At 34.5% G+C, this 13855-nt stretch overlaps 1 protein-coding gene across 1 annotated transcript in view; it reads right to left on the bottom strand.

Moving 5' to 3' along the window:
* Positions 1-13316: 13316 nt before the first annotated feature.
* Positions 13317-13855, bottom strand: part of Mkx (mohawk homeobox) — a 60368-nt gene continuing 59829 nt past the window's right edge. Inside the window, exons 5-6 of the mRNA XM_076832162.1 lie at positions 13608-13641; positions 13317-13503 (exon numbers count right to left, since the gene is read on the bottom strand). Of these exons, the coding sequence (XP_076688277.1) occupies positions 13317-13503; positions 13608-13641 (221 nt within the window). The remainder of the gene's footprint in view (positions 13504-13607; positions 13642-13855) is intronic.

The following is a 13855-nucleotide window of genomic DNA, read 5'->3' as shown; positions in this document are numbered from 1 at the left end:
TCTATATAACCCATAAATATAACTGAAACCTTTGTCTTAAGACCCAGGGTTGGCGATACAGACCTGGAAGCTCAGACCCCAGTAAAGGATCCATTCCTTCTTTCCAAGAAACTCTTCACCCCATTGCCCTCGTTTGACCTAGTGGGCTTGGGCAAGCTTCAAAGAATGATCCAGCAGGGAGTTAACTATATGGAGAAAGATGGCACAGTATCCATTGTAATCTTTGCCTATACCTTAAAGGCAAAGAAATTTTCTTAATTTGTGGTTATTTACAGCACTGTAAATCAAGCAAATGCCATGAAGTGCCAATAAAATTTTTAAAAAATCAGTCTTAAATAGCTAAACTCTCAACAGCAGCTCATAAAGTGAGGCTTGGCAGTTGTTAGGTAGTTAAGGTTAAATTGACAGTCCTTTGGGGAGTTAAGATATCCAAAAGGCAGAGGTGGTTAAGGCTATAGTGATAAATGGTTGGGCTTGTTGGTTGAGGAGATTTTATAGCACCCATTTAAGCTTAACCGCCTGTGAAAAAGTGAACAGGAAATAGAGGTTATCACTTCTTCGTAGTTACTCCATTCATTATGGACCTTTGGGCGTCCGGTGACACTAGGAAAGTCAAGACTGAAGCTATTTGAAGGAGGAAATCACTTCTAGGGAACATGATAGTGTCAGACTAAATAAATAAACAGAGAAAGTGTTAGAGAGTTGTAGGAACCTAGCAAAGATACAAAAAGGAAAGTAAAAAAAAATAAGACCTGTCACAACATGAATTTTTAAGACCCCAATAAAGAGAAATAGTAAGATCGTAGCAATTTTTCTCTGAGGTTTCTCATGGAAGATGTTAGTGCAAAGTTATACTTACTCTACTCCTTCTGCTGGAGCCACCCCCAAGCATCAAGAAGAAGAAAAACAGGGCAAAGTTCCATCTTAGATTGAAATTTGGCTTGGAACCAACTACAGAAGATGAAGAATATCTGTTATATGCAGTGAAACTGTGACCAAGTTGAGGGATAATATTCAAGTTGATGCATTTCTCTCCACATCTGCAGAATTGCTCTAAAATTTGCTCTAAAAATTGAGTAAAACAAAATCTTAAAATATCCAACATATCCCACAAATAATCCCTTACTTAGAAATTCAACAACTTGAGTCATGAACAGACCACAGGAAAAAGGGGTAAATTCCAATGGGAGTTTAGTTTCAGCAGGGCTGAAAGACTTATTTTCTCCTACCCAGAAGAGAAGGGATACAGACCTGAAAAGTGAGAGAAAACAGGAATCTGGTTTGCTATTGCTGACCTGAGTCAGTTGACTGAATCAGTTGAACAAAGAAATAATCTATGAGAGCTACCGTATTTCACTGTGAGTCATTCTGTTCCTGCCTGGGAGATCCGCCCAGCCTGGAGAGGAAGAGTTCTGCCCTCCAGAGACGCAGAGCAGATTTGGTAAGAAATACGAATATGCTGTGCTTCTAAAACACAAACCTGCACTGTGCCCTCCTCACCTGGGAAAATATTCTTGAGCAAAGTATAATAATAAGTATCACGGACAGAAAATGAAACTTAAATTCTATTCTCAAAAGGGAGAAAAAGGCAAACGAAGAATCTGTATGCAGAGCAATTTTCCAAGAAACTTTCTGACAAATACTGCTCTCAGAGAAGTTAAAGAAGATAAAGATTTAGAAAAGCAAGCTTAAAAAAACCAATAAATAATAAAGTAGCACAGGAAAGAAATGGAAACTAATTAAAAAGGAAAAGCTAAACCAAAAGACATAGCAACAAAAAGGAAACTTGATACTGCTAAAAGCAGGCATGAGAGATGGACTTAAGGGATCTCATTAGAATTCCACTACACTCTTTTTTTTCACGTTACCGAATCCCCAAAACCTACCATACAGAGCCTGGCATACACTGGTATACAGCAAATGATAGTTGTGTAACTGAATAAGGAAATTGGTAATTTTGAAGATGAAAAAAAAAAAAAAAAGGGATCCTAGGAGATCGTTTAGAGGTAAGTATTGTTTTCCCAAAAATATTTTCAATTTGTAGACCCAGAAGACACAGAATGTTCCAGAACAACCCTCAGATATATCCTGGTTAAGTTACTACTTCAGAATAAATGAGGAATTGTTTGTGTATTCAGGCAAGGAAAAAAAATAGAAAGAAAACCTAGCAGACAATATATATCAAGAAGGACTGTAAGGTGGGCTTCAGAATTTCCCTCAACACTATCTGATCTGTCATGCCCTAGTGACAGGAGTTCTGAGAGCAAACTAAGAGCTCAAGATTTACAAGTTCCACTCTTTTCTCAGAATGCATAAGGGCACAGAAGACAGCTTCAACGTGATGGAACACAGCATTCATCAGACAATCTTAAAAACAAATACTGACAGAATCCATCTAGTGAAAGATAAATCAAAATAAAGAACACAAGAAGGGGTGGTTGTAAGCAAAGGGACTCACATTAAGCTTTAAACCTGTTTCAGTGACTGGGAGAATTTTGGTTTCAGAGAATACGTTGGATACACAGTGACAATATAAAATTAAAAAGAATTTTTTAAAATGGCATGTGAGAATACAATGTAAGAGTTCTATACATTCAACAGAGAGTACTTAAGGTGTACAGCTCAAGAACTCAACTTTGGGGAAATGGCTGCATACATGTGCACCTCACCTGCCTTACGCCTCATGGGCAGCTCCAATTCAACCACCGCAGGGAAGCTGCTCTTTAAGTTGGGGAGTTGAGCAAGGTGTTGGTTCTACAAGACTATACATACATGCACACACACACACACACACACACGCACACGCACATGCACACACACACACACACACACACACACACACGCACATGCACACACACACCCGCATGCACATATACATACATACATATCATGGGAGGGAGGGAGAGGGAGCCTTTGTTTGTTTTCCTGTCTAGACTAGAACCTGGATTGCTACAGAGGAGAACTTCAAAGGGAACATCTATATCTCTAAGTGCTCAGAGAAAGTTTGGCTGTTGTTATGGTTTGGACATGAGGTGTTCCCCAAAAGCTCATGTGTGGACAATACAAGAAAGTTCAGAAGTGAAATGATTAGAATTTGACAAGTGACCTAATCCGTAGATTAATCCACAGATATGGATTATTTGGGTGGTTAATATATTTGGCAAGTAGGGTACGATTGGAGGAAATAGTAAGCGGGGAAATGCCTTTGGGGTTTTTATTTTGTCCTTAATAAGTACAGCACTCACCCTCGCCCTCGCTCCCCCCCACTCCCCCACCCACCGCCATCCTTCCTGGTCACCATGTCCAGAGCTGTTTTTTCTCCGCCATGCCCTTCCACCAGGATATTTTGCCTGGCTCAGAGCTATGGTGTCAGTCAACTGTGTACTGAGACCTCTGAAACCATAAGCCAAAATAAACTCTTCCTCCTTTATGTGGTTGTTGTCAAGTCTTTTATGTCATAGCCACAAAAAAAGGGAACTAAAACTGATTGTGAACATACAGAGACCTCCAAGAAGAAAGAGGTGCTGGATAGTATGAGGTCTTAACCCTCAAAGGGCTGTGGAAGAGCTGAGCAACTGGCCAAGTTCTTCCCACTTCTGCAATTATACAGCCTACAGGGCACAAGATAGCTCTTGGTGCCCTACCAAAGGATTACAGTGTGTCAGCTGGTCTATCTTCTGATCACAAGGGCTGAAAGTGTCTGCTCCACCCTCCCATTCATAGGATTCCATTGCTTAAGACGAACCTGGGTTTCAAGTTGAAGGATATCTTGAACATGCAAAGAAAAATCAACACCAAGCATCCAGAGAGGAATAAAACAATATTTAGGGTAGGCAGGTCCTACTGAAACACAACTTTACAATAAATAAAGAAAAAAACAAATTTAAGAAGAATCATTTGTAGCATTACAAAAGATATTTTCTTGGAGGAATTTAAACTCAGGATGAGTTTAAAACAGACCAGTGGCTGTTGCCACCATTTATTAAACATTGGTACATGGAGCTGGCAGAGAAAAGAGACAGCTGTTTTACTTCTTCTTAGTCATCTTGACTAGCATTGAACAAGACACATTGCTAAACATACATGCGTGCACACACACACACACACATACACACACTCACTCACACACAGAAACACATCCGACAAAGTATTCAAAATGTATTATAGAACACTTTAAAAAATCAATAAGGGGCTGGGGTTATAGCTCAGGGGTAAAGTGCTCACCAAACACAGGTGAAGCACTGGGTTCAATCCTCAGCACCACATAAAAATAAATAAATAAAAATAAAGGCATTGTGTCCACTGACAACTAAAAAATACTTTGAAAAAAATCAATAAGAAAAGAACATGATCCAATATAAAATGGGCTAAAAACTTAAACAGGAATTGCTACAATATTTAAATAATACATATTAAAACCACAACTTAAACATGAATTAAATATTTATATTAAGTGATATCAACATATTCATAATTATTATTTTGTATTAATATTAAAAACAAAATTTCAAACCATAGAATGCTTCTGAAAATCTACCACAGAAGTGCTGGGGTTGTGGCTCAGTGGTAGAGTGCTTGCCTAGCACGTGCAAGGGCCCGGGTCTGATCCTCAGCACCACATAAAAATAAATAAATAAAGGTATTGTTTCCAACTACAACTAAAAAATAAATACTTAAAAAAAAAATCTACCACAAAGGCTAACACATTAAAAAATGAAAATGCCCAAATTGACAAGTTTAACTTGATTTAACTAGATTAACTAGATCCTCATACTCTTCATCTGGAAATATAAACTGTGCTACAACTATGGGAAAGTGTTTGCTAATTCCATTAGAAGTAAACTTTAAAAGTCCAGCTCCTCCTAGCAGAAATGCATACATAAATTTATCACAAGATCCATACAAGAATGTTTTTAAAGTGTTATTCACATAGACACTCCAAACCAAAAAAATAAACGATATGTCCACCAACAGTAGAATGTCTAAATAATTTGTGGTATATTCACATAATAATGCAATAATATTTACCACAAAAATGAATTGCTGCTGTATGTAATAAGAAGGATAAATCTCACAAACACAATGTTGAACAAAACAAAACATAAATTCAAATATAACACTGTGATTACTTATATTTCAAAAGTAGGCAGAAGTCAGAAAAAATGGTTAATTTTATAGAGGGTTCTGAAGTACTTATAGTATTCTTAATTTTGAATTGAGTGTTGGTTCCACAGTTACATTTTTTAAAAATTTTGAATTGTACACTTACAGTTTGTGATTTTTTCTATGTTTAAACTAATTAAAAATGTCCAGAAAAAAATCAACATCTATTAATAATAAAACTGCTTAGTAAATCCAGAATAAACTAATATTGTATTAAAATAATGAATTACAAGTCAACATCCATTCTCATGTAAATATTGAAACATTTGAAGTGATCCCATGGATGTTAAAAAATATACAAGAAGGGCTCACTATCATCACTGTTATTAAAAATTGTTCTAAGAATACTAGTCAGTACCATATGGTAGGAGGAAGATAAAGAATATAAACATCAAAAAGAGGTAAATTTTCATTACTTGGAAATAATATGATTGTCTACCTTAAAATCCAAGGGAAATATTTGGAAAATTAATTTAAGCAATAGAATCATAATTAAGTTACTTACTAAAAAAGTAATATTTGGGCTACAAACAAATGATAATTAAGATCATATAAAAATGGAAAAATCATACTGACAAATGCAACACAAAATAACTACCAAGGAATAAATTGATATGAAACATAAAAGAAACTAAGACTTTACTGACAATCAATTAGAAGAATAAAATTTAATAATAAAACTCAATATTGGAAAATATATATTGATCTATGCTTCATGAAATCCACAAATACCATCAATCTTTGGGGAAGAAGGATCTGAGAACATAACTTATCATGTATAGCTTTTTTTTTTTTTGTAGCAGGGATTGAACCCAGAGGTGCTTAACCACTGAGCAACATCACCAGCCCTTTATTATTATTATTTTAAATTTTGAGACCAGATCTCACTAAATTGCTCACAGCCTTGCTAAGTTGCTGAGGCTGGCTTTAAATTTGTGATCCTCCTGCCTCAGCCTCCCAAGCTGCTGGGATTATAGGCATGTGCCACCGTGCCTAGCTATCATGGATATCTTTAAAAGATAAAATTATATTTAAAAAAGCAAGCCCAAGAAAATTCTGAGGAAGAAGAGACTGAATAAAGAATTCAGAAATAAATATTTAGATTAGTAAATAATTTTGACACAACCAACTAGGTTTCACTGGGCCGGAGTGGGGAGGTGGGAAGGGGGAGTCTTTGAGGGAGAGTCTGATATCTAGCTTACTTGTTATGTAAAACAAATTTCAAACAGGTAGAAGATTTAAATAATAACTATAAAACTAATGGCAGGAAATATGGACAATTCTTTTCACAGTCTTGGCCCTGACTATATGCCAGGTATTATGAGTTCTGTGTATAAAAACCAACATAACCTTCACAATATTTGGAAGTAGGTACTATTATGATCTGTATTTTCAGTTGAAGACACTGCAGTATAGAGGAAATTTTTCGATTTTTTTAAAGTGTCTTGTCTAAGGTTGTAGAGCCATCGAGCAGAAGAGAGATGATCTGACCCTCAGCAGTCTGGCTCCAGAGTTTGTGTTCTCAACTACCATACTTCTTCTCTACATCCTGTATATGTGCACAGATGAGATGTAAGCTTCTGCTTTAAGAAATAATGTAAGTGAAGTTAAAAAAAATAAAACAACAAACTGTGAAAATATAATATTCATACATATAGAGAAGGCACTGAATTTTTTAATATACAAAGAATTTATATAAATCACTTACAATTAAAAGAAAAAGTCATGAAGAACTAATTCACTGAGAACATATACCATCAGTTTGTACAGTGTCACTCGACTTAAAAAACACAAGTGAAAACAATGATGATTTTTACTTACCACATTGTCAAATCGTGAAAATTTTGAAAAATACTCAATATTTTGATCGTGTTAGGAAAAACAGAAATGCCTTATTGTTGGAAGTATAAATTGGTAGAATTTTTTAAGTGGTAATTTGGCAAATCCATTAAAACATTAACCTACCTATCCTATCACTTGAGACATCAATTCTCTTTTATCATATCAATTCCATAGAGGTCTAGTGGCCTAGCACAAAAGCACAAGGCTGTCCACTGACTCAGTGTTTGTAACAGTGCTACTCAATATGAACCAACTATATTTCTAAGGGCACTGTGAGTTTGGCTGACTTTTTTTTTTCCTCATAGGAAGATTTTCTTAATGAATACAGCAGTGCATTTGATTTATGTTTGGGTACAAACTCCTCATCTCAGTATGAAATAGAACTTTGAGTGGCACTAGTTTATCATAACTAAACATTGGAAATAAGCCAAAAGTCCAACAAGTATTTGCTAAATAAATTATAATAGCTCTAAAGATAAAATTCAATGCCTTCATTTGAAATAATGAAATCTACATATTGGTTAAAATATAGACATGATGAAATGGAAATTAGTTTCAGAGCAATATAAACATAATAATAAGTGAAAGATAAAAAGGTATGAGTTTGTATATGGCTTGAACTTCTAGAAGCATACAAAAGATATTATTGACCATGGTTATCTTTGGGATACAGAATTTTGATCATAGAGAGGTAGGGCCTGGAACTTTTGGTTTGTGCCCTTTGATACTATTTGAATTTTTCTACAACTAATATAATCACATTTATAAATTTCTAAAATATTAAACTTTAAAATTTTTCTGTAAAAGTCAAGGATACAAGTCACCCTATCCCTCACTGAACAAAAATCAAATCAAATCAAAATTAATTTTGATTTGGGTCTTACTTAAATGTAAGACTCCAAACTATAAAACCACTAGAAGAAAATATTATAGAAACACTTTATAACACTGGACGGAGTAAAGATATTTTTGTATAGGATCCCAAAAGGGCAGGCAACAAAAGCAAAAGTAGACAAATTAGAGGACATCACACCCAAAAGCATCTCTGCATTAATCAACCAACAAAGTAAAGAAATGTTCTTCAAAATGGGAGAAAATATTTGCAAACTATATATCTGATCAGAGATGATTATCCAGAATATATAAGGAACTCAACTACATTCTTAAAAAAATGGGCAAAAGACCTGAGTAGACATTTCTCTAAAGGAGAATTCAAATGGTCAACTGACATATGATAAAATGTTCAACATCACTAATCATCAGGGAATACCTTAATGAGGCATTACGTCACTCTAATAGGAATGGTATTATCAAAAAGACAAAACATAGAAAGTGCTAATAAGTATATAGAGAAAAGGGAACACTTACACACTGTTGGTGGGGATGTAAATTAATTTAGCCATGTGGAAAACATTATGGCAGTTCCCCCCAAAATTAAAAATAGAACTAACATATGATTCAGCAATACCACTATGGGGCATATACTCAAGGATATCAGTATATTGAAGAGATAGCTGCATTCCCATGTTTATTACACTGCTCACAATAACAAAAAAGAAATGGAAACAATCTAAATGTCTGTAACAGATGAGTGGCTAAAGAAATATGACATATACATACATGCACACATACACACACGTATATATGCCATATAGTATACACACACAAAATCCAAATGCTACTCAGTCTTTAAGAAGAAGGAAATTCTATTACTTGTGACAACCTAGATGGAGTTGGAGAAAATTATGTTAAGTGAAATAAGCCAGGCACAGAAAGACAAATACCACTTGCAGATCTAAAACAACTGAACTCATAGAAGCAGAGAGCAGAATGGTGGTTATGAGACTGGGCAGTAGAGAGAAAGGGGAGATAATGGTCAATGGGTACAAAGATCTAATTAGACAGGAATAAGTTTTGGAGTTCTATTGTGTATTTAGTCAATTACAATGTATTGAATACTTCAAAACAGCTAGAAGAAAGGATTTTGAATATTTTGTTACAAAGAAATGATAAATATTTGTGGTTATGAATATGCAAATTGCCCCTAATGGACCATTCTGTAATGTATAAATATACAGAAACACAAAGTTAGACCCTATAAATTTGTAAAATTTAAATTTAATTAAAATATGTTAAATTTAAATTTAATTAAAAATAAAGTAAATGTTAATTTACATGTTAATAATTTACATGTTAATTAAAAATAAAGTAAAAGAAAAAAATTACCAATCAAATATTATAAAGAAAAATATCAACCAATCTGAACTCATTGCAGATCAAATTTCCCCAAACTGGATTTGTGCTGAAATTTGTTTTTGAAGATACCCTGACACAATATTTACATGGGAAAATTCCCATGGAGTCATTGTGTAAAGATATAAGAACACACCAACAGTCTTTTCCAAACCCAGACATCTAGTTTTCAACTTAAAAGAAGTTTATTTTGGCCAATGTACATACCTTCCAAACCAAATCTTTAGTTCATCTATAAGATGGGTCTCAATGTTATGAAGTTGTGAAGTCAGGATTCTACCCCTTTAGCATGATAATCAATCATCTAATTCTGGTCATAACAACTTACAAAGAAATCCTGGACCAAGATATTCTTAGTTCTCAGAAGGACCCAAAGATGGTAGACAAAAATGGAAGGGCCCTTTATGCTTTATGGAAACATAATTTATATTGTCCCAAATATGGATATTATTATGCCTTTTATATTATATGGAGCACATTCATCTCATAATCATTTGTACAGTTCCATCAAGTTTGCAAAACACTTTTTATACCTGTTATTTCACTGAAGTCTCATGACAGATCTTTGCAGCAGATAAATTTCATTGATGTAATTGTACTGATGCAAACACCGGGCATAGAAGACTTAGGTTTACTCCCCAGAGTCACTAAGGAGTGAAACTGCAAAGACCAGGATGTGCCAGCAAGTTCCTTCCAACACCCCTTCCAAGGCATGGCTGACCTATAGCACTCCCAACAGCAGAGTCCGCTCATCTTGTTCTTGCTGTGCTGTTTATTTGCATGATGTTATGCCATCAAGTTGGATGAGTGTAAAAGCAGACCACGGCTGCTGCCCCTGTTAACATTGCTACTTGGAGCAGTCAGAGAATACAAGCAGCTGCTTGAATTCTTCTCAGTCATCTTGAACAGTCTCAAGTAATACAAACAGAAAAGTAATTCTTGTTTATTGGAAAGAGGGAAGCTACTGCACACATTGTATTTTCTAATGGCACATCTGTTCTTCCTTACCTTTGCTCTACTTAATGCTTTTCTCAGGAAGTGATGATAATAAATTCATTTTCCTTAAAGGTCTTTCTACCTCTGATACTAACTTTCATGATTTCTCAGCAGACTTTCTTCAGACATCTTTCCATTCACAAAGTGCTCTTTTAAACCACTCGTCTTATATTTTATTTATATTTCTACTTCTTCATGCATAAACCCTATGTATAGGAATTATTGGCCAGGCCTTGTGGAAGGCATTTCATATACCATGAATAATCTCAAGCCTCCAGCAAATGCTCCAAGGTATTGCTCTTCACTCCCACTTTGCAGATGAAGAAACTGAAGCCTACAGTGGCAGAGTCTAGATCTTGCTGTAGTGAGAGGCAAAGCTGAGATTCAAATGCAGACCTGACTGGGTTCAAAGCCAAGGATTTTTCTCCAATATAGAGCACACCAGTAAGAATGCTTATTGGGTTACTTAATGAAAGAAGGAATTTAGTAAAAATGTTCATTTTTAAATGATGGATTTTAATAGCATCACACTCTCTTTTCTTTGGGTCTTAAAAAGTGGGTTGGTGGTCTACAGTGATGAAATTCAAACCTAATACAAGTGCAGCGCTCACATATCATATCCCTGGACACAACCAAAAGAGAATTGCGGAATATAATGGACCCTTCTGTTCTACTGCTTTCTCCACCTGGTCAACTCTCAAAGGAAAACAAAATTCATATGATCACTGAGGTCTAGAAATTAACTTTTATTTTAAATCTGTCAAGAACTCCTGCAGTTATTAATTTTATTAAAATGATTACAATATGGCAAAATAAAGAAGAGAGGTAATTCTATTTCTCTACAATATAATTTATGAGTTAGATTCTCAACTGCTGGCTCAGCATAGTTCAAGGTTCTTTTAAAGGACTGGGGGACTTTAATTTCCAAAAAATGTCAAAGCAGCAAAAGAAAAAAAAATAAATTAAAAGTAATTACAATGGGAGATATTGCCAAAGAAGTACTAATTAAAAAATCTTTTTGACATGTTTACAGATCAGACTCCTTACTTTAGTACTTTATAAAGAAATCATGTGAATAGCTATTGTATATTGGCTTGTCATCTATAACACAGAATAAATTTGCTCATATACTTTAAAAAGATGGCAAAAATTTATCATATTTAATTCAAATGAAATACAACCAAGCATTCATTTCTCTAAGTGAAATATGTTAAAACAAAAACACTTTTATTAAAATATTTAATGCCAGAATAACTTATAATAGTATGAAAAAGAGTGAAGTATTTGTCCTTAGTTTTCATTGACATGGTCACATTTTGGCAAAACTATTTTGTGAAAATTCCAAAGTTTTCATCATGGATCTCTATCTAGTTAAGGATGTAAACCAAAAGAACTTGTACTTCATCTTATCATACAGTCATAACTTACATATCTTGCTTTGCACTTACTGTTACTGCAAACTGCAATTTTAAAAAAACAAAGTAAAAATATATATATACAAAATATTTTTATATCAAATTATCTTCATTACACTAAATAAACCCAATCCCCAAATGCTATGTTACATGAAAAAGTGTCCTACAATTTATATCAAGACTGATACTGTCTATAAATCAACCAGAGCAGCCTTTGGTTTTAAAAGCATTTGCAAAATAAAGAAAAATATAACCATATGGCTGCATTATTGGCACTCATTCACACTCACAAAAATGCTTTCCAGTTAAAAAAAAATTACAAAACAGATTACATACCCAGAAAAAAAAAAAAACCTCACCATAAAACAGTCCAATCCTTTTGACTTCTCTGTTGCACATACACTGTATTATACTTGGCGTCTCCACTGTTTGAGTTTCACATCTTCCCAAGCTGATTAAAATATTATTGTTTGATTGAAAAAGATACTCTCTCTTGATATTGATTATTCTCACTCAATGGTAGTCTAATTTAGAAACAAAATGTTCTTTCTTTTAATGCATGATTTCAGGTAACTTTTACTTGACTGTGCTAGTTGGCAAAATCCAGAGATGGTTCAATGTTTTATTTTCCATGTTTTAAATCTAAAAATAAGGTTTGTGTGTGTATATGGAGACCCACTTCCTTCATTGTCTTGTTCTCATTGCAATACCAATTGTCCATCATCAATTGTCATTTGATATGAACCAAATAAAAAGCTTTTAGTCATTCCATACGTAAAACAGTTTCCATCACACAAAAGCACTGCATTCTAATACAAACAGGGTTATGATTTTAAACTAAACTTTAGGTTTAGTTTTGCACAGGAAAAATTTCAGTTATTTATAAAATAAAGTTTTTTTAAAAACTTTGGGAAAACAAAATACAAATGATTTCTATGGGGCATTGTAGTACTTTCTAGCAGCACTTGAAAAATGTTTTTCTGATCACACGTATTCACTGAAATTTTAAATGAGTTTGAAGGAATCACTTCTTAAATGTATACATTACATGGATCACCACACCTTTCATTTTGGAAGGTTGGAACATATCAGATATGCAAGCAAAATACATGCATAAAATCCTCACTGTCATTCCGAAAAGCACACTGAACAAGTTTCAACACTGCAGACTTTTTTTTTTTTTTTAAAAGGAACATTTCATCGGGGCTGAACAGATTTCCAAGTTTTAACATGTGAACTACTGAATATATTTCAAGGGCTTTTAGCGATTCTGGTTTCAGTCCTGAAATGGTTAGGTCTGTCTGGAATGATGTACGCAGACTCATAAGCATGTGGCGTTGGCATTTTGAGGCATAGCGGTCCCACTATGCCCACGTTGTAGCTTATTTTCGGTAAGCAAGGCACTTACTGTAATGGTAATGCAGACATTTTATGCATAGTTTAAGTAGCATAAAATAAGTTAATAGTTTTGATTAAAATGAGTTCTTTATAATTTATTGGTCTTTTATAGAAGCAACTAAATGGTATATTTAGGATAATTAAAAATAAGAGGAGGCTTGAAAGGGAGTCATGGTCACTCCTGCTCTGGCTCTCTGGATGAGGATTTAGACAAAACGCTGACATGAAGAACATCCACTGGACAAGCTCTTAAAACTGCTGTGCCAGGGGCACTTTGACTGTCTTTACTTCTGCTATATGGGAAGACTTCTGAATGATGCAGCTCGTGGTTCCCTGCAGCTTGTCTTTTCCTTGCGCAAGATTGGTTAAGGCCATAGCTGCGTTGATCTCCTTCCAGTACGTGTCATCCTTGTTCGGTCCCTTTCTGTTAGCTGCGCTGGATTTAAGCAAAACAGAAAGAAAACAATGAAACTCACTGCGTTTGGATGGACAATGGTATCCCTGCAACGCCCTCAGGACAAACAAAAACATTCTGCTCACCTGTCACCCTTACTGGATCCGTTTTCTAGAGTGTCTGTAAAAAGAAGCAAAAGATCAATTACTTTTCTCTTTATCTTTCTTTTTTCATCTCAGGAATTCCATCATTAATGACCAGGAATAAAACTTCATCTGGAAATGTAGTTGAAAATTAGTTACATTTTTACCAAGATAAATGTGTTTGTTAGAATGCAAATAATAATAATAATAATAATAATAATAATAATAATAAAGATAATGACAAAATGAGC

The sequence above is a fragment of the Callospermophilus lateralis genome, chromosome 13, assembly GCF_048772815.1.
Source record: "Callospermophilus lateralis isolate mCalLat2 chromosome 13, mCalLat2.hap1, whole genome shotgun sequence".
In the NCBI taxonomy this organism is placed as follows: domain Eukaryota; kingdom Metazoa; phylum Chordata; class Mammalia; order Rodentia; family Sciuridae; genus Callospermophilus; species Callospermophilus lateralis.
Note: the sequence above shows the minus strand (reverse complement) of the source record. Positions and strands in the feature narration are given on the sequence as shown.